Source organism: Bacillus rossius, chromosome 1 (assembly GCF_032445375.1).
Source record: "Bacillus rossius redtenbacheri isolate Brsri chromosome 1, Brsri_v3, whole genome shotgun sequence".
Taxonomy (NCBI): domain Eukaryota; kingdom Metazoa; phylum Arthropoda; class Insecta; order Phasmatodea; family Bacillidae; genus Bacillus; species Bacillus rossius.
Window position 1 is genome coordinate 136,325,625 of NC_086330.1, and position 24,919 is coordinate 136,350,543.

A 24,919-nucleotide genomic window follows, 5' to 3' on the forward strand; every position below is an offset into this window, starting at 1 on the left:
AGGCTGGAGACCCTAACCCAGGGCGTTACGTGGCCCGTGTGTGGCGAGATATTAGCCCTCTAGATATTAAACGCGCTGCTCTCGACCCTACCTAAGCCCGCTCTCAGCGGGCACGCTTCTAATACGCAGTGGGTTCTCAGGGCGTCCCACACGCCGCCGGCCAGGTTGGGGTCCCACGTGGCCCCCCCCCCCCCCCCCCCGAACACAAAAAAACACGTAACACAGTTAATTGGTTTATTCTACTCACGATTTATATCAGTACACGCTCCTTCACTGATACAACTGAGAAAAACGCCCGAGGCACGAATCGGCTTAGGTGACGAGGCGGACCACGCACGTGGCCGCCCCAAGTCGTTACGTATTACACTGATGTTACAAAAACTCTGAGGAGTGAATTTTGAATATTTATACAGTCTCTCCGACCAAGAGAGGCCCCGAGGATGAAAAGAAAGAGATTCGAATAAATTAAGCTATGGAATTATTACTCAGTGACTCCACGGTGATGTCCTCGGGGTGTCGACAGAGACGTCCGCTCTCGGCCGGCTGTAGAAGGAGACTGGGATGAGCTCATGGTTTGCAGGTGGCAACATGGCGCCCTTCGCGCCGAACACAATTACCGTTACAACATTCTGCGATTCCGTGCCCCGGCGAAAGTTAAGTAAATCATAGATTACATTAATAAATATATAAAAATTACTGGCAATTTAAAGTACATTAATGTTTACGTAGTTATTGAGAATTATTATAAAACATTCCTACCCTCATCCAAGTCCGTGCCTATTCGGGTCCGCCCGGGCAACGTCTATAGTTTTATAATTAACGTAATATTTAAATTGAAGAAACACATGATTAAATTGCAACAAAACACTGGGGCAAAAGTATGAAAGAAAAAGGGTTACAATATTAATTAGCATACTTAGGGGTGCGGCGCACTGCATCTAAGCGCCCTCTTGCTGTAGTTTGTGGCACGCAGTTTGAATCGCACACGGCTACGTACGTTACGACACAAATGCCGGGTAGGGAAGGTGTTGGGAAAGGGAACGGAGGATGATCAGGCTCGTGGGGCGAAGCCCCGGCTGACGTCAAAACATTACCTCTAGCTGACAAATGACAAGGGATGAGCAAAATGGCCAGTTGTGGACTTATGGAATGTAGAACAATACTGGAAAGTAAAATAAACATTTGCTATCGAGAAACCACTCTATATTGTATAAAGGTTACAAACGGATAGGCAAAATGAAGTTTATACAGACTAATCCAGCTTCCACCACTATAATATTTAAAACAAAAATTCATCTTAATTTTGAACCATATTCGTACACAAATATAAATTCTTATTTTACAAATTAATTATATATGCTTGCATAATTTATCTGCCTGTATAATTTATCCATTTTACTGAAATTTCAGTAATCATATTTTGATAGCAAACCATCGCTAGTTTTTAATCTGCTGAAATTTAAAAGTGTAAATTATTATAAGTTCACTAGAAATAAATCAATTGCATGATCAAGATAGTGTAAACTAGAAACTTATCTTTAAACACGCAGGCTTGTGCTATAATATTAAAATATAATCTAGCTTCCTAAAGTGTGAGTTATAAAACTATTAAAACTACTAACATTCCAAAGGGCAGGGCCTCCAGCCAATCACAAGACTGGATCCACCCCGAGAGGGCACAAACTACAACCAATCAGGAGCTTCCTAGGCTGGGATAGAGGTGAGAGTAGTGAATGAGATTGGAGGAGGGTGGGGATAGTGGAGGGGAGGGGTAGAGCTAGCCAAATAAGTGAAATGGACATGGCCAAATATCACTTGTGATGATTTAGTATTCAGTACACTTATGAACACCCATGCTCCTCCTACTCTCGCATTACAATTTTTTTTTCATTGCTCAGTATAGTGAAAGGTGTTTAATCTTGCACATTCAAGACCACAGCCAGCTAGCTAGCAATTTTGCCAGACTATAAAATATTAATTGGTTTTAACGGGAAGACCAAATGTGGAATTGTAACCTGCTATAAAACAGGTAACACTGTGCTGAAATGAAAATCGCAGTAGCGATAAACTCTGAATGAACCATAAACACAGCTGCACAGTAATGTGACCCGAAAGCCTAGGTCAACAGCAGGAATCCACCTAAAAATAAAAAAAAATCTAAATACGTACAGCTTGATTTGCACTAGACTACAGAATGTGCCAAACCACAGAAAACAGGACTTAACACCTTTCACTACATATCTAGTTTAAGTAAATTGTGATGGAAATTGAACTTGAATATGATATTGAAACTTGAATATGAAATTGAAATTGAATATGAATGTTGTATGAAATTATTTGCACCTTTTCAACGTGGCTAAAATAATTTTTTTCAAACTACTTCATCTACAACCAAAACTTTGTAAGGAAACTCATTATGCTTTGCTACTGTACACTCATAAATCATTGCCTCACAAATTAGTTTTATAACATTGCGCTCCGTTCGATGAAAAGATGGCAAACCAGATCATAACTCCGCACAAAAAGGTACTAGATGTTCCAGGGAACGTCGCTATTATAATGCTCTTCCATGTTTGTGCCTTCTTCGCTAACAAACAAACCTCACAGAAACTGACTCTCTAAAAAAACTACAAATGTTTAACATACATTGTTAAGATTAACAAATTATATTTTACAAACCCATGTTCCAGGTTTTCAGCACTATACTGGTGACATTCAATGAACTTTCTCAATTTTGCTAGAAAATGGCTCAGGTTCTTGTCAAAAGCCCTTAACTCCCAGCCGGCTGCTAGTGTGTTTACATCCACACTCATTTCTCCTTTGTTCAGTGCATCATTGACAGCAGCAATAAGAATATTGGCTCCTTCACTGGACAGCATTCCATTCTCAAACTGACGCCTGTAGGAGGCCTGAAATAACATTAATTATGTTATGAGTAAATGACTACAAGATCTATCTATCCGTTCACATTAAAAACTAACCAGAAAGCACATGACAAGAACTCTGAATAGTCATCTTTACAAACATCACACACATGACTTGTTAATTTAATGTAACTTCAATTGTAATCACAATATAGATTGTAATCATCATCCATTCGTCAATGATGTGGCCTGCAGCAAATCAGATGGCACTAAAAATTCCATCTGTTCATCCATCTGGCAAAATTGTGCAAACTCATATGTAGTTCGTACCCTCTTATGCAATCACAAATTAAGGAGTTGTTAAGGATCTCCTTTATTTCATTGCCTTCACCATTATCGAGAGGTAGAAAACTAATTGAAATATCACAAAATCACACAAGAAAAAAACAATGTTGAAAAGTTAAAGCACAAAAAATAATTTTGTTGGTTGGGTCAATTCTTACAGATAAACCCCTGTTGTCCATAATTATTTCTGGGACAAGCATAGTGTCTATATGAAATTTGTAGCCCTAAAATATAATTTCATCACTAATATGATTTAGGTTCAAAGTAATACAGTAATAAAATCCCTTTTTAATTTAAAGGTGAGATATAAAATATGAAAAAGATTTGAAAACATCTTTTATACATAAAATATAATTATATTGTCCTGCGAATGCACAAACATTTTTTACTGCCATGTCAGAAAAAAAAAGAACGTAAAAATAGCTGCATTTATCCATTATTTACATGCTAACAGTCTTTATTAAGAAGTTTGGTGCCATTGCACAGCTGTTGTGTGCTACATGCTCAACTTGATTAACTTTTTTTGTTCTCTTTTGTTGGCAAACTAGACATCATGTAGGCTCTAATTTTTTTTTTATTAATTTCTTTACATGCATATATTTGTATTTAAGGTAAGGTGCCTTAGTCTTAAGGTTGTTTAAATAGGCATGCAACTACCAATTAATGCAAATCTGTTAATTTTGTTACTACTCTGAAATGAAAATCATTATTGTGAAGTGCCTCAAGATTTACAGAAAAACAAATGGGCAGTAAACATTTTGAAGTTTACCGTGTTTGATTGCATAATTGTCGCACATTTTATATTAAAATCAAGTTTGAAAAGTAAGGGTGCGACGATTATGTGAAAAAAGCTTTTTTTGCTAGGTAATGTTATTCATAAAAACAAAACCTATTCAAGGAAACTATAGGTATTCATTTAAAAATTAAAGTATACAAAAGCACGTCAAACAATTTAAATTAATAAGTCATGCAACAAAAACATTTGTTCAACTTTAAATAGAAAAACCAAAACCGTGACGCGAATGTGAGTCGGAGCGCATAACTATCGTAGTACACCACGAGAAAGAGTGGGCTATAAAATGTAGTTAACTCGGCACCGGACAGAGTGCGTGCATTACATGCACTCAATTAGCTATCTGTATCGATATTCTACTACGTGCGTGCGCTCTATACGGGAATCAACATAACCAAACATGAATGATGCCAACTAGTGCTGGCTACATTTTTATAAGCGGTACACAGTGGCGACAAAGACGAAAAGATAAAAGTTATAACGTTTGAAAACATCTTTAAAAGAAAATTTACACTTCAGACAATTTGGTATTTCTGTTAATTAAATATGTAAGCGGTAACATTGGAATGAATATTAGATTTCAACTTTAAAATACATTGTTTTATATAGAAAAACTACCTACACAAAGCGCTCGGAATCTAATAACATCATGCGATGTTTACGCGAGAAATTTTTTTTCTCCAAATTTTTATGTCCTAAAATAACGGTGCGATGATTATGCGCGTGTGACGATTATGCGATAAAACACGGTAATTTTAAATAACGTAATCTATTTAAGTCATATTCTCTGTAGTACTTAATTATGATTTAGGGTCAAACCCTGTGTTTGTGAAAATTTTGACTACCAGTTTCAATATATTACGTCTATATCTATGATCTTTTTACTTCTTTGAAGGTGACCTTGGTGTTGCCCTTTTCCTGTGGTTATCCATCATGTAAACATTGTAGTTTAGTTTATTTCAAATCCACCTTATTATGTGGCTATTTTTTGGCTCCATACCATCTTTCGGGTGAGTTTTTTGCTTGATTCCTTCAGGAATAGTTTTACGTATTTATTTTTGACCGATGTCTTATATTTTTATATTTTTTTGCCATTTCTTCTAGGATCCTTGTGTGGCGTGAGAGATCCAGGCCCATGGTTGCCTAATTTCCCATAACTTTTGGAACGGAAGTGAGTCCTTCTCCTCCTCCTCTTGTGGCCTAAGGATGCTGCCAGCAATTTCCGGAAAATCTCTGCAATATATTTTTTTCCTGGCATGCACAAGGTCCCCCTTTTTGGGACCTTCATACATCTATCTCTCATATTCAAATTCTAATTGATTTAACCTAAAGAAAGGACACTTTATTGTTAAAATTTAATTGTTAACAAAATTGTAAAATAAAGTCTTTCCACATTTTGTGTTACTGAAGTTAAGTGTAATTGCCACAATGTTGTAACAGGTTGTTTTAAAAATAACTTGTTGAGATTGTACTCTGTTGTATGAGCCAAGTGATGAGTCAGTCGGCACTTTTTTTTGTTCTGATACTTATCTCTACACATGTACGACTGAGTGCCATTGAGCCTAGATCTCGGGGCTTCTCTGTTGTGTCTTTTGTGAGGCAAAACTAGCCAAGCAAGGGCACCGGCAGAGTTTTTAAGGAAATGTAAGGTCTTTAAGGGGCCGTTCAATGATAGACCAATTAAGGACTTTTTAATGATAAGGCTTTTGACGGAGGCATACAAAACCTATCATACTTTCAATGGACAGATGGATGAAATAGTATGGTGATTGCACCAGTCAACTGTTATCAGAATACAAGCCTGTGCAGTTTGTTTAGTTCAGCAAACTATTTTGAATTTTAACATTGTGACTGTTAAAACTCACATCCAAAATAGTTAATGTTTCTAAAAAAAATTTTAGGGATTTGTTAACACAATACTGTGTCAATTCAGACCTCACCAGATAAGTATGGCTTGAATTGCACATACATAAATATTTGAAAACAAATTCATCAGAAGTTGAAGGTATTCAGGAGGAAAGGTTTGTGTATGTCTGTAAAATGTATCAAACACTATTAATGTTGATCCATAAATAAAACAGTTTAAATAAATTTGGACTTTTATTCTTCTCATGATTAAAAAATGTTAACTTACATATCCTTTACAACATAGTTCCAAACGAAAACATTCACTCACTCCCTTTCTACAATCATTACTCATAGTCCTGTGCCGTAAGAAAATTGTGTCCCTAGCGATCTCGTCTAGGAACGAAGAAAACTGGAACTAATGTTACGGTGGATCAATGGACCACTTAGGCCTGCGCCGCATGTCTGGGGCACTACAAATTCTATTTAAATCAAAAAACTATTAAAAAAAGGGTAACAACTTAATTTTGGCACAGCCCCAACACCCAGACATGAAATTATCTGCCCTAGGCTGTCATCAACAGGTTATTTGTGAGCCACCGCCCCTGCACATTCTTTTGGCACAGTGCTTGAACTACGACTAAAGGAAATGAGACTATGCAGCTGCGTCCACCACGCCGAGAAGAGACAAGTACGTGACCTCACCGACCAATCACAACACAAGACTCTCAAGGACACAACGGTATATAAATTTTTTAACCCTCGCAAAGAGGCTTCTCTGCAAAAAAATACATGAAAAATTACGAAATCTTTTCTAATTGGTTGAAGAAACAATATGATAATTTTCCCGTCTCCCGTGGGAGTGAAACTATGCTGATGTTCTAATCACGAGGATTACCTACAGAACACACCAGAATGTCTTAGTACAGAACAGTCTAAAATATTGGCGCAGAAGTAGCGAGCAACTCTCTCTCGTCCTTCCTTTTACTAACATAATACAAAGCATGCTTAAAGCTTTCAAATAAACTCCAAACGTAGAATATTGGCATAAAAATATCTTTAAAATTAATAAAATACTGAAAAAATGCATTTACACAATTAATAATATAGCAAACAAAATGAGAACCAGTAAAAAAACATAGTTAAACTGCTTACATGAATAAAATAACCAAGTATTAAAATTAATTATAAGAGTATTAACAATGATAAAATACAAGTATGAAAAACTAAGTCATTATGACCTTGAACCCAATAATCAGCTGATGTATTGTCTTCATGGAACTCTGCACAGCTGGGGGAGGGCAGGGGTCTGCAAGGCTACAATACATAAGGGATCTCGACATATATAGCAAACAAGAGATAGATCTTTGAGAGAGAAAACATGGCTGCATTTATATGAGTAAATGTTTTGAAAGACGGAAGAAGTCCTATTGTAAATTGCTTGGCTAGCTTCATGGAGCTGAAGGACAAAAGTGTGATAGACGGACATCAGATAAACGCGAGCTACTATAATTCTGTTTTTAAAATAACTGGTTTCCTTAGACAAATGGCAATTTATTTTTAAAAAACAACAGAATCAGCAGAAAAATCTGTCCATAGAAGTTAAAACTTTATACATTACTAGCTGTAGTACCCGGCATTGCCTGGGCTGAACACAGGAAGATATATAGTCTGTGAGTAAAAGCAAAATGAATAGCGCTATATGACAGTGTCGTAGACATAGAGAAATGACATATAATTGCTGTTTGTATGTCTATGACCTATTATTTTCAGTTTACCAATGGTGATGCACTGCAGCGCCATCTAGCGACGAGTTATAAAAAAATAGATAGAATGAAAACCTTCTCCATGAAAAAACACTTCAATATGCCCACTTGATGGCAATCTGTCAAAACATTTTGGTGTTTATCAACATCATACACAAATACCATATTCCTGTTATAAATTGTTACGAGTATAATGTGGGGAACTGGATTCGTAAGAAATAGCATAATTAAGTTTTATTACAGTTTTATTAATTATTAATATTTACATTACTAATAAATAATTGTACTTAAAATTTGCGATCAACAATCATCACTGGCACTTAAAAATGTTTATTCGCAAGTTACTCAATAATTGTCAAGTTCCACAGTTCGCACTCCTCATTGGAGCTAGGATAAACGGTGGTTCGCCTGTCTACACACACAGTCTCTCGCCACTCAGTCGCACTCTCTCACTCCGCATTGCACCACTCTCTAAAGGGTCTCTCACCCTATTCTCTGATCTCGCACTTTCCTTCACTCGTGAAACTCTCCGAAATCTCTGAACACCAGCGGAGGCCAGTGTCACTGCTTAAATATCTGTGGTGCCTTCTCGAACCGACGAGAGCCGCTGTGACAAGTCGCGTCATCCCAGACAGACCTGACGCCCAAAAAGTCCAGAAAGGCAGTTTTTATTCATGCCACTCTACGCAGCTGCCTCGGGAAATCACAGAATTCCCAGGCCGCTAAAAGGGTCATTAACAATGGCCTGAGACAGGGCGGTGCTTGGGGTGCAGAAGGGGGCAGAGGGTAATGAGGACTCTTGTAATCCCGCCAGGCACGCATAGCATGCCTTAGTCAGTGGATGGTGCATGACGTCAGTGGCTATGCAAGGCTGCCAGCCAGCTCTGAACCTGGCGCGCGACACTGTTCTGTCTGCATTCGTAACACTGCCCCCTCCTTAAACCTGTTGGTTCCAAACAGGTAATGCATCCCTTCCAGCATATTCCTTTAACCGGTCCAAATGTACCACTTTCATCCGTCCCCTCTTTCCTCTATGTATGCGGTAAACCACAACATTTAGCCACTTCAAGACTTCATACGGGCCTTCCCACGCTGCTTGAAGCTTAGGGCACCTTCCCTTCTTCCATTGTGGATTGTACAGCCACACCAAATCGCCCTCCTGAAATCCAGTTGAGTTAGCCTTCAGGTCCAACCTCGTCTTCATACGATTCATCACTAATCAAAGATTTTTGTGTGCTTCTTCATGTATAAGTGCCATTCGCTCCTCTAGATGATTCACATAATCAGTGGTGCTGGTCGGCTCTCTATGAGGATGACCAAACTTGACATCACAGGACAGCCTCAACTCCTGTATAAACACAATACTTCCATTGGTCTGCCCAATGGAGTCATAGATGACAGACCTATATGCCATTAGGAATAACTGGATGTGTTGATCCCAATCCTGTTGATGCTCGGCTACAACCTTGGCAAGGTGTTCCTCAAAAGTTCTTTTAAACCTCTCTACCTTGCCATCGGACTGGGGATGTAGGGCTGTGGTCATGGTTTTATTTCATCCCAACAACCAACTCACCTCCTGAAATATTGTCAGCTCAAAATTGCGGCCTTGGTCTGAGTGGAGATCCATTGTTACCCTAAATCTGCAGATGAAATTGTTGACTATTGCATCCACAATGGAAGTGGCTTCTTAGTTAGGAAGTGCGTAAGCCTTTGGAGCCTTACTGAAGTATGTAGTCTATTGCTACTAGAATATACCGGTTACCATCTTTAGTCTTGGAAAATGGCCCAGCGATGTCAATGTTTATCCTCTTACAGGGGGCCCCTACATTGTAGGCCCTCTTTTTCCCATGACTCCGTTGTTGTAGCTCTCATTTAGCAGAGCATGCTCCACATTGTCCACACCAAGCCTCCACATCCTGGTGAAACCTCAACCAAAATTAGCATTGACAGATCTTGATTAGAGTTTTGTTCACATCTAGATGACCACAAGAGATATCATCATGGATTTCTTTCAACACCTCTGCCACTAGACTCTTTGGAAGGAGTATGGTAATTACTTTTCCATTTGGACTCTTCCATGCCTTCATTAGCAGCCCATTCACCACCCTCAAAGAATCCCACTGTGCCCAATACGCTTTCATAGCCCTTTGGTCAATGGAGATCTCATACCATATTGGAAGTCCAGTACCATTCTCTAGCCAGCTTATAATGGGTACCAGGTCAGAATCTTGCCTCTGCGCTGCTTTCAAGTTGGCATTATCCCATTTATCTTCCCTGTTAGTTATCATTATTCGCAGAAATTCTTCCAATTCCCTCATTTTTCTCTGCCTTATTGCAATGGTTACGATCTACCTTGCAAGGTCTTTGAAAGAGAGCATCGGCATTGCTGTGAATTCGGCGTCTCCTGTGTTCTATTCGACAATCATATTGCTGTATCTGTTCAATCCACCTAGCAAGTTTTCCCTCTTGATTCTTGAACTGTAGTAGCCACTTAAGTGCAGTATGGTCAGTGCGTAAAATGATTATTTCCCATATAAATATTTCTGGAAATGTTCCAGAGACTTGACTACAGCCAAGAGTTCTCATCTTGTGACGCAATAGTTGCGTTCAGGCTTACAAAACTTTGCTGTAGTATGCTATTACTCGTTTTCCATAATCTTTCTGGTTTGGGACTGGTATGGTATACAGCAGCTCTAGTGGAGATCCTCTCAGGACCAAGACAAGAACCTTAGGCCTTTCTTCCTCGCCCCAATCATTTACTTCTGCCGCTACCTCGAACTGTCTTCTGTAAACTGTTCACGAAGACTGACCATCGAAGGTGGGTGGCTTGAATTTTGTGTGGCCGCTGGAAGTACCCTCAACCTTAACATTCTCGGAGTTACTCTTCCGGTTTGCAGCAGTTGTAGCTTCCTTAATCATCTGACAGCACTCCTTGGTCACAGATTCTACACACGGTTCTGTTGCCTGTTCAATTTGAATTAACTGTTGTTCCTGTCGTAGGAGTTGCTTTTCTTGTTGTGCAAGGTGCTGCTTCAAACTCTGCACTTTGCCTTTCAAGTGGATGCTGGTTTCGTCAATCTTCTACTTCATTTCTTCTTGGTTTTTCTTGATGTCCTCTATCTCTGTCTTTATAGCATTCATTTCCTCTTAGCATTTCTTCATTTCATTCTTCATCTCTTCTTGGCAGAACTACATTTCATTCTTGATCTCTTCTTGGCTATTATCAATTTTATTTTTCATCTCTCCTTGGCTATTATTAATTTTATTCTTCATCTCTTCTTGGTTACTCTCCATTTTATTATTCATCTTGGCCAAGAAAGCCATTATGTTTTTCAATTCGTCTGCCACCATCTTTCATGTCCACATTTACTCCCAGCCTGTCACTATCACTACTGTCCTGCAATCTACAGTGCTATTTGTCCTACGAACTAACCTAAACTTCTACTGAAAACTAACACTAACTTTACTACAACTACATTCAAACCACCTACAGTTCCTAACACTAATTTTAATACCAAAAAACTAAATTCTAATTTTTTTCCCTTAATTCTCTATTAATTATTCGTAAATTATTTAATTAGAGCTATCCCACTTATGACACAAAAATGTTTGAAGTATAATATGTGAGAGAACTGGGTTCGTAAGGGATAGCCCAATGAAGTTTTATTATAGTTTTATTAATTATTAATATTTATATTACTAATAAATAATTGCACTTAGAAATGTCCAATCACCAATCACTGGCACTTAAAATGTTTATTCGCCAGTCACTCAATGTCTGTCAAGTTCCCCAGTTTGCATTCCTCACTGGAGCTATGCTCAACAGTGATTCACCCCTTACCTCACACCTGTCCACACACACAGTCTTGCGCCACTCAGTCGCACTCTCTTAATCCCGTCGCTCCGCGTCACGCCACTCTCGAAAGGGTCTCTCACCCTCTTTGTCGATCTCACACTTTGCTTCACTCGCGGAACTCCCGGAACTCTCGTGGAGGCCGGCTTCACTGCTTAAATACCTGTGGCGCCCTTCTCGAATCGAAAAGAGCGGCTGCAACAAGTTGCCTCATCCCAGGCCGACCCGATGACCAAAAAGTCCAGAAAGGCGGTGATTACTCATGCCACTTCGCACGGCAGCCTCGGGAAAACAGCAGAATTCCCAGGCCACTGAAAGGGTCGTTGACAATGGCCTGAAACGGGGCAGTGCGAGGGATGCGGAAGGGGGGAAAGGTTGGGTAGCGAGGACCCTTGTAATTCAGCCAGGCATGCGTGGCATGCCTTACATCAGTGGCGGGGCTGCCAGCCAGCTCCAAACCTGGCAGGTGGAGCGGTCCTGTTTGTGTTTGTGTGTGTGTGTGTGTATATATATATATATATATATATACACAGCATTTTATATATATATATATATATATATATATATATATATATATAAAATGCTGTGAAAGAATAGTTACTATGATGCAATTATTAAAACTAAAAAATTTTTGGTATTGATACATGTCCAATATTCTACAAATAGCAGATAACATGTATCATCTGGCACTAAAAGTTGCAGCAAATATAATGTGAATTGTTTATTTAGTGAAATATCCATAACAAATGCCCTTAAAACAATAATGGCATGGAAATGCAATAACCCAGTACAGCAGATTGTATAATGATTTATTTATTTATTTATTTATTTATTTTGCTGTATCAGGTGTTTTTGGTGGAGTTGAGATGTGAACACTTGCTATCTTTATTACCATTTTAGTTTTCAACAGCCTGATCTCAGCCTCCTTGATCATTTCCTCCACTTCCTCCTCACTAGGCACGTCAGGAAGGGACTGCTCCAAACAGCGAGGACAGGTTGTAGCATCCTTCACTCCTTGGGCAAATTCATCAACCACACCATCCTGCAAAAATATCACATCCACATTGACAGTAAGGGCCAGTACAGGCATTGTATGGTTGGAAGCTGTTTGCATGTTCAAGGTCTAAGGGGCACAACATTATTATACCTTTCTACCCAGGGTGTATGGATTCTTTATTCTTGTTGCTTGTTCCACGGTCTTCCACTTGGCCCCTGCTAGGAACTTCTCGTACAGTAGCGCACTCAGTAATCTGCAAAACGAGGAAAAATTATTAATACATTCATACTGTCAGTTTTTCAAGCCTTTTAAATTAATAAATAGGAAGAGATTTTAACATAAAAAAATTAATAAGAGAAAGAAAATACCATGAGTTATTTGTAGCATATCTAATTTTCTATTACTAATGTATCATCCCAGGTTACTACCCTTCCCACTTTGTAAATGAGTTTACTAAAGATAAAATTTTTATAATCAGAAATAAAACTCTGTTAGGTTTTCTATAATTATGTAAACAACAGCTATTTGTTCTTTTGAGAAGTATTTGTGCATTTGCAACATGTTTTATGAAAATAATTTACATTTATTTAATGCTTTTAATAATTCTGATGGTTTTTTTATTGCATTGTGAAAAAGAACTTAAAAGTTATTTTTAGTTATTTTTTCTTATTTAAATTTGCATGTATGTTACATATTTTCTTTTGTATTAATTTACAATTGTTTTGTTTTTGTCTAAGGGCAGTCTGATGCAATAATTTTGCCAGTCAAGTAAGAGTTCGAGAAAGAGTTCGGTAAGCTAGGGAAAGACTAGTGATGTGGTTGAAATGCTGTTGCCATGCATCCTTGCTCTTTCCTCAGAAAGAAGGGCGGCCAGGTAGCCAGGTCAGCCGTCAGTCGTGTGGTTGTGATACCGAAAGGTTGCGGTTGGGCGGTGGCTCGAAAAATAACATAATTATGTAGTTGAGAAGCCAATTTCGCAGCTGCAGTCCAGGCGCCGCTGATTTATTAACATTTTTGGACATGTTATTTAGAATTCTTTGACTGAAATCATCTTTGTTAAACCATAACAAGGCAAACGTGAGTTATTTCATCGTCACTCCAAGTATGGAAATCCTTGGCTTGTACTGTGAGTTTGTGTGCAACCAATGGATTTAATAGCAGATATAAATAACCTTTTCATCAGACATTTCGGTACCATTTGCAGTTTGAATTGTTTTCATGAAGCAACGAACCCTTTTTGCAATGTCTTTTATATAATCTAGAACTGTGTTGTGTTTTAAAAAAGGATGACATTGTGCTAGTGTGAATTTTCTGTCAGAAACAATAAAAAGCAGTAAAAATCAGTAATGATTTACGAGAGATTTAATTTCTTCATGACTAATTTAGAGAAACATTTTTTCTTTATGAAATTAGAACAGTTTTTCTAACCCAATAAATAATTCAAGTGCAATCCAGACCAATTTGAGCTAGCTGAAGGTCTGGAATGTAACATTTGGCACCCCGCCACAGGGCTAGATTTTTACTCAGCATAAGTAAATAGTCTAGTGAAAAAAGTTTTGGAAAATCATGAAATTAGTACAAGATGGTTAGGCGATGCTGTGTTGCTGAGTGACCCAACGCAGTTTTCAATATTGTGTCTAAGAGAGTTCTATGCATCGAGAAGTGGTGTTGGCGAGATCCAGTATCCAGAGCTCAGTATAAGAACCATGTGGGACTCAGCAGGAAGGAAACAGTGCTGGACAATGCAGGTTTTAAGATCTTCACGTCGTGGGACAACGTGGGGCAGACATAGTGAATGTAGTAGATAAAAAAAAAGCTATAATTTTAGTAAATTTGTATAACTGGTTAGGAGGGTCACTTTGTATGTTTTTTGGTGTAAATTTTCAGCAGTAGTTCTCGGTTGAAAAAATGAGTAGTACAGGGAGTTACAAGGAAGATTTATGGTGGTTCCCTAAAAATCCATAAATAATGAGTGAAATTATTGCCAAATGGAAGTACAGGATGTTTCATGTCTCCAGAAAAATTCTGGCAATGTGGAACATCATGTGTCCTGAAGTCAAGTTGAGGTTAAGGGGAAGTTAAGTTGAGGTTAAGGGGCTGTCAAATATACATTGAGCATGCCATTCATGACAATTTTGAGAAAATGTACCTTTAACTTTAAATCATGCAAGATTGTAAACTTAGTTTTCAAGAATGTTAAAGGCAGAGCATGAGAAACCTGTCACTAACAACATCATATCATCATGGTTTGCAATTTAATTCATATGGGATCGTCTTCACATCCATACATTTTATGACTGAGTATTCCTTTTTTATATTTTTGCATTAAACCCACATTCATCAATAAATTTCACTTTTACAAAGCTTTCCATGTAGCAATAGTGTCATTAAATATTTCTCTTATTAACGTTACTCCTTGGTGGGCTAGCCAAATAAAAATAGCATTTTAAAATCATGTGTTCGAATCAGGCATCAGGCAGGACATCTCCCATGCGTGGAGTGGTTCCGGTTATTCCTTCAGGACCCCACACAGGAGGCTAGAAGATTCCACAACAGCCGTGATTTTAGCTACCTACAAAGTATTCTGGTCAGGATGTCTGCAATACATGTTCGCAGACGCATGGTGTGATGCCAGATAGATATTTCCTCCCACGTCTGGCTTGTAAAATGTCTTTGTGTTGCCAGAGAATTTGGTGAAGACGCAGAGGTCACCCTGTCCTCGCTGTTCCTGTCTGCTGTATTTGGTGAGCTCTGCCCATAACTCATGTAACTCAGCCACCCGGAGGAGATGCAGTCCTCGAGCTCCTGGTTCCTAATTGCCATTTGTAATCGTAGCCTCACTGTACATAGCCTCGCTATCCTGAATGCTGTCCAGGTGTCCCAGAGATCTGCAGATTGCCACCGCCCATCTCTTACAACATTGCTGGACAGCCAGAGCAAAGGTTTTGTGTGTTTTCCATCAATGTCATCTTTTTGACAATCATTCAGTCGTGTGTGTTGCCAAATTTAGTCAAATACCAATTCGCTCTATACCTGGTTGCTACACTATAAAGTTTTATTTTCCTTCTTGTCATAATTCCCACACAGCTGTCAAATTTCACTCCATTGGAGTCTGTGTGTAACAGAGCTATTTGTAACAATATTTAGTAATAGAGTAATATTCAATAAATTTTAAATTAATTTATTATTATCTTATCTACTAAAATTTCCTTTTTGTTAAATGTTGCATCATTATTATTATTATTATTGTTGTTGTTGTTGTTGTTGTTGTTGTTGTTGTTGTTGTTGTTGTTGTTGTTGTGTTTAGTTCAGTTTTAATTTACGTTTCTGACCCCACAGTTTTGAATATGGCTGCTAGAGTATTAAGTGTGTTCATTGTGTTGAACTGGCTATGAACACACACACACACACTAGCTGATAATCACTTACCAGTTTTCATTTTCACAATTATTTTATTGTATAAACTATTTAGATATATGATTATTATCAAATAATGTCATCTAACTACGTGTACTATTTGGTGTAAAGTAACTGTCAGGAAATGTTAAGCATCGCACACGGTAGAACATACTATATATTCATCCATAGCTTTGGTTTGTAAATCATGGTGCTTTATAATTGTTAAGCATATTAAACGATCAAAGCGATATAAATTATCACTATTACAAATCCACTAAGTATCGCACATTTACTGCAGTATGAAGTAAAATAAAATAAAAGTACAAATGAAGTATTTAATATTGATCGTTAGGCATGGATAATTTAATATTACAAGTTAATATTTCATTTAATTTAGCAATCAAGTCAAATTCCAGAAAATAATAATTAATTAATCTATTAATACTTTAATGCACTGGCTCTTTATGCAACCCAGACTTCATAATAGTGAATTAGTAATAACAGATATGGAAGTACGTATTTGTGTTGGTTGATTACTGCAATGAAATAACCAAAGATGTTTGTTAAAATAGATGGTAAAGAGTTGACACAGATTCCCTTCAACACTCAAGGTATCTCAGGGTTCATTTAAGCATTGAGAATGTACAGGACCGGACCACTAGGATGTCTCAGCAATTGGCAGGAGGGCGATGCTAGAAGAAAAAAAACTATACATGGACAAATCTCAGGAACTTCCTCGATGAAGTCTGTTGCTAATTCTCCAGGAAGCTGAAAATATTATTATTGGCAACAATCTCAATAACGTTATCGTAAGCACAGCAAGATGACAGGACAGGACATGATTCCCCTCCAGGTCTTGAAAACTATCCGTAGATATGTCAACCGATGCTGAAGTTCACACAACTTATCGTAGTTCCTCCCTAGTTCTGCACTAAGAAAAGGCAGAAATCCTGACTGCTCTATGTTTCTATCTGAACAACTAATATAACGGTATATGAGTTTTCTTGACACCTGTGCTGGATCCCAAACGACTCGGGACCACCTAACACTCAGAAGTCATCTTCAATGATGCAATACCAGAATGAGAAATCTTAATTATTGTAAAAACTACGTTAAATGGCTATTCAACCAAGGAGAATAAATGCTAAGAAAAATAGTTATAAGGTACTATCACTGATTGGAAGTCTTATAGATGTCAAAAATTACCGTAGTAATGACAAAGCATTTAGTATTGTAATGACTGAAAAGACTATTTGAATAGCAAAATATACAAAAAAGAAAACAATTATATTTAAAACAAAGCCGTAAATATCGGGAACATTACAATATTATGATGGGTTGCTTACTTGGTATCACCACTATAAAAATTGCAGATATTCATAGAATAAAATAAATAAATTATAACAACAATGATGCAAAACATCTTGTAAATATGACTCAATATTTACAAAATGTAAGACATTCAATATCAAGAAGCTTTTACACTTGAGACTAAAAAGGTCTCAACACATATTACAGAAGTTAAATTTTTCTTTCGGACACTAGGTCTCACGGTCAAAAATTTATATTTGAGACATGAGAGTAGTGCAATATATGTCGTGATACTTACACTTGTAAGAGACATTTAATCTCAGGTATGTTTATAGTGGTAATATGAAAGTGCCAGCCAAACAGTGTAAACTGGCCATTATGACACGTAGCATTTATATACATACACATAATATGAATGCAATAAGGTCATTCATATAATCTTAACAGCAAATAAGAAACAGTTAAGATGCAGTGTTATGTAAATAACAATATACATAAAAGAAAATTACAATCTGGCTGACTTACATGCAATGTTTTCAACAACAAGGACTGTTGATAATTTTGTTTATGCTTAAAGTTGGCTACATATGGGTTCACTAACCTTCTCTGGGCATCCCCAAGCAGCCGGATAACATTACTCATGTTTGCCTTCTTAGTTTGGGAAATGTCCAATAAGCCAAGCTCCCTGAGGAAATGTGGTGCCAAAAAGCCATTTATGATGAATTTCAGCATCATCATGATAGTAATATCGATTGTAAACTGCAAGAAAACAATGAATACTTATAATTAATACAAGTTTAAGCAGTATGTAAAAAATGGTGTTAAATATATTTGAGAAATTGTGGAAGATAATTGGTAAACATAACATCGCTCTTGCCCTTTTCTGTGTGTTTACTCTATATAATAGCAGACACCATTCTCATAATCAAATTTGCTACTTTGTAGGGAATTTGATATAATTTTTAGGTTGCCTGGCAGGGCTAATCCTGATATGTTAAAACTTTGTGGCATTGCAGACCCTGCCCATCCCAAATTTGCAGAGTATTCTTAGGACATGATGCTTTTCAGTAATGCAGCATATCAGTTCATGTATACTCAAAGTCATGGTGACCTAGTTTTAAATTTGTATTTTATTATTTTGAATATTTTTGTAATAGTTTTGAATACTTTATTATTTTTATTTATAAAAGCCTTTTAACTATATTTTACTGTTTTTCACAATTGTTTGCTAGGTTAGTCTTTTTCAGTATTTTATTTATTTCCAATATTGTGCCGTCGTCCGGGGTCTCGGGCTCGAGTCCCGGTGTGGCTCCTAGTGGGAAAAGGCAGTTCTTGATCTGTGTTGTCCGGGTGGGCGCCAGACTAGCTCGTTTCTAGTCATGAATTTGGGGTCGTGGATGTATGTGCCCCTGCGTGGCCCACTAGGGCCGGCGGCGGTGTTGCGTGAGATGATTTTAAATAAGAGACGTGGAGTTGAGGTGGCGGTGTCGTACCTTTTATTCAGAGGGTCGTACACAATACAACACTCTACAGAGGTCCCCGGGGGGGTTTTACTTGTTATTCCGTGGCGCCGTATTGTTTGTGTTCCGCGTTACGTGGCCTCGGATGCTGTTATGTCTCAGACGTCTCACTGGGTACGCAGGTAACGTAATTTCGTAACACAAAGGCGGGACACAAAATACACTGAATTAAGGGGCGCGTGCAGGTTACGTGGCACTCGTTACTCGGGTAACGTAAGTTAGCAATACACAATACGGGATACAAAAATACACTGAATTAAGGGGGTGCGCACAAGTTCCGTGGCACTCGTTACTCGGGTAACGTAAGTTAGAAATACACAATACGGGATACAAAAATACACTGAATTAAGGGGTGCGCACAAGTTCCGTGGCACTCGTTACTCGGGTAACGTAAGTTAGCAATACAAAATACGGGATACAAAAATACACTGAATGAAGGGGGTGCGCGATTGGAGACGGACAATCCCGTATGCAAATGTCTCGGCGCGGGTGTTGTGCCCACTGTGGTGAAACACGCACCGCAATTAAGTTTGTCCAAGTTCCCTTGCGGGTTTGTGGTCAGCGCCGTGCGCGTGACCTTAAACAAAGTTCTGTACGTTGCGGGAGACGGCCCGTGCCGTATGCTGAAGAGCAGCCCCGCTGACCAAGTGTGGTGCGGGGTGTCCTTAAGTTGATGCGGCCGGATTAGGTCCGGGACCGAAAAAAGGGACCGGGTACTCACGGAGAGGTTAAGTAATAAAAGGGGTTTGGTTAATTAGTGACTATATTTACCGGACGTTACTTTCGATGTAGACAAAGGATGTTGCCTCTCCGTGGGACGTAGGTCCGCCCCGGTCCATGAGCTGCGCTGAACTGCCGAACTGGCATGGCGTCCGAGGGAGGCTCGGCCTCTCTCGCGCCAGGCGTGACCTCATTACGCTAGACTCCAAACGGGTGTGTCTGGAAGAGATTTTATTGTCGCTAAAATCCTCATTTAATGTTTCAGGAGGAATGGGTACGGTTCTTCTCTTGTCTACTCAGGTTTCCGCGGCTTTGTCTTTAATTGCTGTTCGGGTCGCCTGACTCGGGTGGGCCATGGCCAGGGGTGTGTTCCGTTAGCGGGAGCGTATACTGGCGGGTGCAGGTCGGGCTCTGGGGTGGTCGTCGGCCAGACGACGTCAATTGTTACTACCTATATTTTATGTCTGAGTTTATTTATAAGTTTTCATTAAGTTTCTAGAACATTGTGTATTGTTTTGGCAAAAGGAAGGATGAGACAAGTTGTGCCAGGCATGATAGCACCAAATTTCTAGAATTATTTCAATTACCTACTGAGACATTTCTGTATGTATTTTTATGATGGAAAAATTAACAGGTGTTCGCTCCCAAAGGAGGTGGTAGAGGTGCGTTTTGATTAGTCGACAACTCACACAGAGGCCACTTTCCTGTGTGGTAGTACGCAGTTGTGTAGCCTCGTCAGTCGTTGTTTCGAGTGCTGTGCTGAAAGGTTGTGCGGGCGGCAACTCAAATACAGCAGATGAGTATGTAGAGGCTAACATTTTCACGTCTGGGTGCTGGCCATGCTGCAGTAAGCTCTTTTGGACGTTTTAATTAAAAATTAGGTCCCATACATGTGGTGCAGGCCCTGATGGCCCTTTTCTTCCGTAACTAGATGACAAAGATGCTAGGGATATTATTTCATGAAGGCACAGGACTTTGAGGAGCAATCGGCAGAAATAAGTGAGTATTGTCTTTTGACAATCGTGTAACACACATGTATTTTAGCTGGGAAAAGAACAAATTTCATATTTAATTTCAAGTTATTTTTTTTTTCTTATTTGAAAACAAGCAAAAACGTTTCAAGTAAATTAATAATAATGCAAAGAACTTTCACCGCAATTACCTGCAACCTCCAACTGAATATTTTGCAAGTTTTTTTTTTTCTGTTTGTGCAAGGAACTATCATCATCTTAGCCGAGCAGGATTTTGACTTGTCACAACTTGTGGTATGTTAGTATTTATTCAGGTGCTTTAAATTTTAAAGTTTATACTCTATAATTTACCTTTAAATTGATGTATACAGGATATAGGTTTATATTACTTTTATTATGGTAATTAAATACTGCTGCATGGAATGCCCGTCGGGAGTGAGACCAAGTGCGTGAGACGTCAAGTCAAGCCAGTGCGAGAGGTGGCGAACTACCAGCTGAGGAGTTTACAGCTGGAGTGGACTAGGCGCACTGCCTTGCGGTGCAGCTCCGCGTTTTGGCACAGAACCATGGAACCACTTACGTTACAATGAGAGACTGGCATCTTCGATGGGTAACACAGTGTGTTACCTTACACCACTGCTGCTAATTCTAGAAACAAGGTAAAGCCCGGAATAGAAACCTTTAGCAAGTCCCAATTCCACAATGTGTCACTGTTGCATTGTTCGAGTTTATGACTTTAGAGTATTTGGCAGACAACATTTTTGAGAAAGTGAAAATGAACCTAGTTCTGAAATTTATGTGTATCATTTGTACGTCACGTAATGGTGGAGCTTAGGCAACTGCTGAAAAGTACTGTGACTTAAAGCATAAAGCATGACTTACATTTTTTTGGTGCCCTTTTGTACGTAAACAACAACTTGGTTATGAATTTACATGATTGTTCACGCAAGTTAAGAAACGTTATGGACAGTACGTAACGACACAGTATAGACGGTCCTATTCAAGTGTGGAAGTACCCATAGCTGTGTAATGCTTAGTGACCATTTTTAACCATGGCGATGGAACAGTTTACACATACAAGGTGTTATGGATTCACGTGGTGAAAGTTTAAAGAACCTTTGGAATGGTCGGCTCCAAAATAGACCTTTTCTTTGAGACTTCAAATATAAAAAAACTTTCAAATGAGTCAAATAAATTTAATGCACAGCACTTAGGATAAATGTAGTTTGGTAAATGGTCTGTATAAAAGTATATTTTAAATGTTAAGTAAAATTGTAAATAATATTTATTTTAAAAGGCTTTAGCTTGTTTTACGTATTATAAATTTGTTGGATCATTATATTCCATGTAACCCGTAAATGGTACAAAGAGGTACAAAGAGTGAATATTGTAAAGAGCTTACTTATATTGCTATTTATCTCATTAGCTTAATTTTAAATGGCTGTTATATACGTACATATATACTACCCAGGTCGGTGGCATGTTGAAAGTACTGTATTGTTTTAAAAAGTTTGAAAGAATATAAAAATTTTATAAAAATGAATTTGAATTAATGCCATATTAGCACGAAACCCTTTACGGCCACTTTGTAAATTTCATTTCTTGATTTACATTCTGCTCTCTATCGTTAAGCTCACTTTTGATAAATAACCTTTTGAACCTGAACCGCAGATTGTGGGGTTTGAGACCCCACAACCAGCTAGCTATGAGCTTACCTGGCAATTTCTGGACAATTTATAACAAGCATACCCAGACCTACACTAGGACCACCCTGGGCATAGAGATCATGACCAAAGGTGATGATAAACACATAAACATTTTTTAAACAGTACGCCCTAAAGTTTGCACTTTCCTCGGAGCGTGTTCTAGTTGCTGGTGTGATAAAATTGCACTCGTTACGAGCAGTCATGTGACACTCGCACTTGTCTAGTGTTTAAGTCCTACTGGGTGCCCATTAAGTGCAGTCAATTGGAAAATGCTAATGCCTTACATAAATCATAGATACTTATAGAAGGTAAAGTCCCTCTGAAGACACATTACAAGCTAGTGTACAGTAGATGTAGTGGTGACTACAAAATGTTGTTTTTATTTTATACTAGCAAAAGCTTTGTTTATTTCCTTTGCCCAAAATTTGCTTTCAAACCTTAATGACCAATTTACACGTACACATATCATGATAAGCCAACACAGCAGAAATCTGACAGCCAATCAGAGAGCTACATTTTCATCCACATATGTCATGCTGACACAGTGAACTCACACCAAAATATCAATGTGCCAACACAGCAGAAAAATTTGGACAAGACTTCCACAGTTACAAGAAAATACAAACAAGAAATATGGCTGCATATTTGTAATGGCAGTCAAAAAGTTATTTTAACACTTAACTGTTCTAAAACAAATATTTCTAGCTTAAAACTTTTTTTTTTAATTTTCAGATAGTTAAAAAACAGGCAGGTAGTTAGAGCAGAATATTAAAATAAATTTAAAATATGAAACAAAATTTTAACTATTGTTAAAAGTGTAGGAATATAGCATTAAAACGTTTCTTATGTTTCATATATACACACACACACACATACCTTACTGTTCAATACTAGTTTAAGTTACAACAAAATAAATAAAAAAAGGTTTCTCATTTCTCCTTGCAGTAACTATAAGCTGCAAAATACCATAATAACAATCACTGGAACTCTGTACAAGTGGACAGACAGACAATATTCTTACTTGCAAACTTTCATTGGTTATTTCTGCTCAGTCTGTTTGGCATGATCTGCTTACGTGTGAATCGGGCATTACACCTGTGGCTGGTGTAGGAACATGCAGTGCAACTGCACTGGTTACACTGCCCAGTGTATGTAGGGGAAGATGGGGGAATAGCGCCACATTAAGGAAAACATAAGATAGTCATCAACAGAATGACGATAGGCTGGAAATAAACAGTTATACCTGACTGTTGGGGATCTTAGTGCACAATGCTAACAGTTCAAGAGCTTAGAAATAAGTCTTCTATGTGTAATTTGTATATAATTACGATTCTACAAATGGCGGTATTACCCCGCTACTCGGGGTAATTCCGCCACTCATTTTAGATATTTATATTGTTGTAAAGAAGACATTATTTATTTAAAACATTGAAGTGTTTAAACTATAACTTACATTTACACTTACAAAGAACAAAAGTAAACCTACTCATGCTTTACCTGATCCATAGCCACCCATTAGGATACAATAGAGAAATTAACAAAAGTCACATATATAGTCTTTAGCTGATTCATAGCCACTGCATTCTGAATGGGTCCATCGGGAACAAAGCGTACAGCGGAACTATTTTTCCGAATTCGTTGCATATAACGCACACGTTGAAATCATCACCAAACTGCACTGGGTCTATATCATCCTCCTCATTGTCGTCACACTATTTTTTTTCATCTATGTCTTCCTCGTTTGAAGACGATGATGATTCCAACATAAGCCCTCTTCTGCATGTCTTCATGACCTTCTTTCCTGAGTATTTGCTGTATGACTTCCTTTATTTCCTCTCATCTGTGACATTAGATCTTCTTTTTATCCATTTCTTCTTAGTGATTTCGTCAAAGTAGGCCTTCATTGAACTCGAAGTGATGATCTCAGAGTGCTGCTTTCTTGAGGCCCTTATACCAACCGATTTTGATGAACATGGTTTAGGAATTGGAGAGATTTTTTCAACTAGGCCCACAGTGTGGTGCAATAAAGGAGGTTGACTTACTTCATTTTTTCCTCCAGATGTGGAAGGTAGAGGCTCCGTCTCCATATATGTGTTTTCTTGGCATATTGATTCTGGTACTGTAGGTTGATGTGATGTAGCCGTAGTAATAGGACTAGATGAAATTTGCTGCTCTTCTTCATCATCTTGAATGCAAACTGTCGAATTAACTTTACGTGTAACAATGAAATCATCTTCTCCATATTTGTTGGGATTCAATGGATAAATTCCTGCTGTTAAAAATCCAGTGACCCCTTTCTTCAGTGTAGCAACACGAATGTAGGCTCGGTTAAAAATTTCTGCCAGTTCATATGGTGTGATTTTTAGGTTCTCACTGCTGTGAGTTTTCATGTAGAGTTCACATTCCTTGTTAAAAGCATTCTTAAGAAGGCCATAAAAACAGATGTCCAAGGGTTGTAGTCAATAATACAAACGGGGTGGAAGTGACACATTATGTATATAATTCTCTCTGCAATATGAATACACCCTGTACGATTTGTGGCTGGAGTGGTTGTCAAGAATAAGTAAGATAGGATCTTCGATAGTTGGTCGAGTGTGCTTTTGGAAGTGCTGTAGACAATCCATAAATAGAACTTCATTGATCCACCCATTCTTGGAAAATGCATAAATTGCATCACGTAGTCCTCCTTTCTGTAACTTTGGTGGCATTCGCTGGCGTGGAGAAATTTACATGGGTGGAATGTAATTTCCGGTAGCACTCACAGTGCAAACTACTGTCACATTTTTTCCTCTCTCCCAACTTGTTGCTGCTCCCACTTGCTTCTGGCCT

General features: G+C 38.2%; 1 protein-coding gene across 12 annotated transcripts in view; it reads right to left on the reverse strand.

Annotated features, from left to right (window-relative positions):
• LOC134546194 (sodium/hydrogen exchanger 10-like) overlaps positions 1–24,919 on the reverse strand; it is a 405,401-nt gene that overhangs the window by 323,389 nt on the left and 57,093 nt on the right. For all 12 annotated transcript variants that reach the window (XR_010079098.1, XM_063388786.1, XM_063388787.1 and 9 more), the window contains 4 exons: positions 17,775–17,932; positions 12,614–12,716; positions 12,359–12,508; positions 2,680–2,909 (listed from right to left, as the gene is read on the reverse strand). Coding sequence is in view for 11 of the 12 variants with exons in the window: in XM_063388786.1 (XP_063244856.1) it covers positions 2,680–2,909; positions 12,359–12,508; positions 12,614–12,716; positions 17,775–17,932 (641 nt within the window). In the remaining variant the exon portion in view is untranslated. The remainder of the gene's footprint in view (positions 1–2,679; positions 2,910–12,358; positions 12,509–12,613; positions 12,717–17,774; positions 17,933–24,919) is intronic.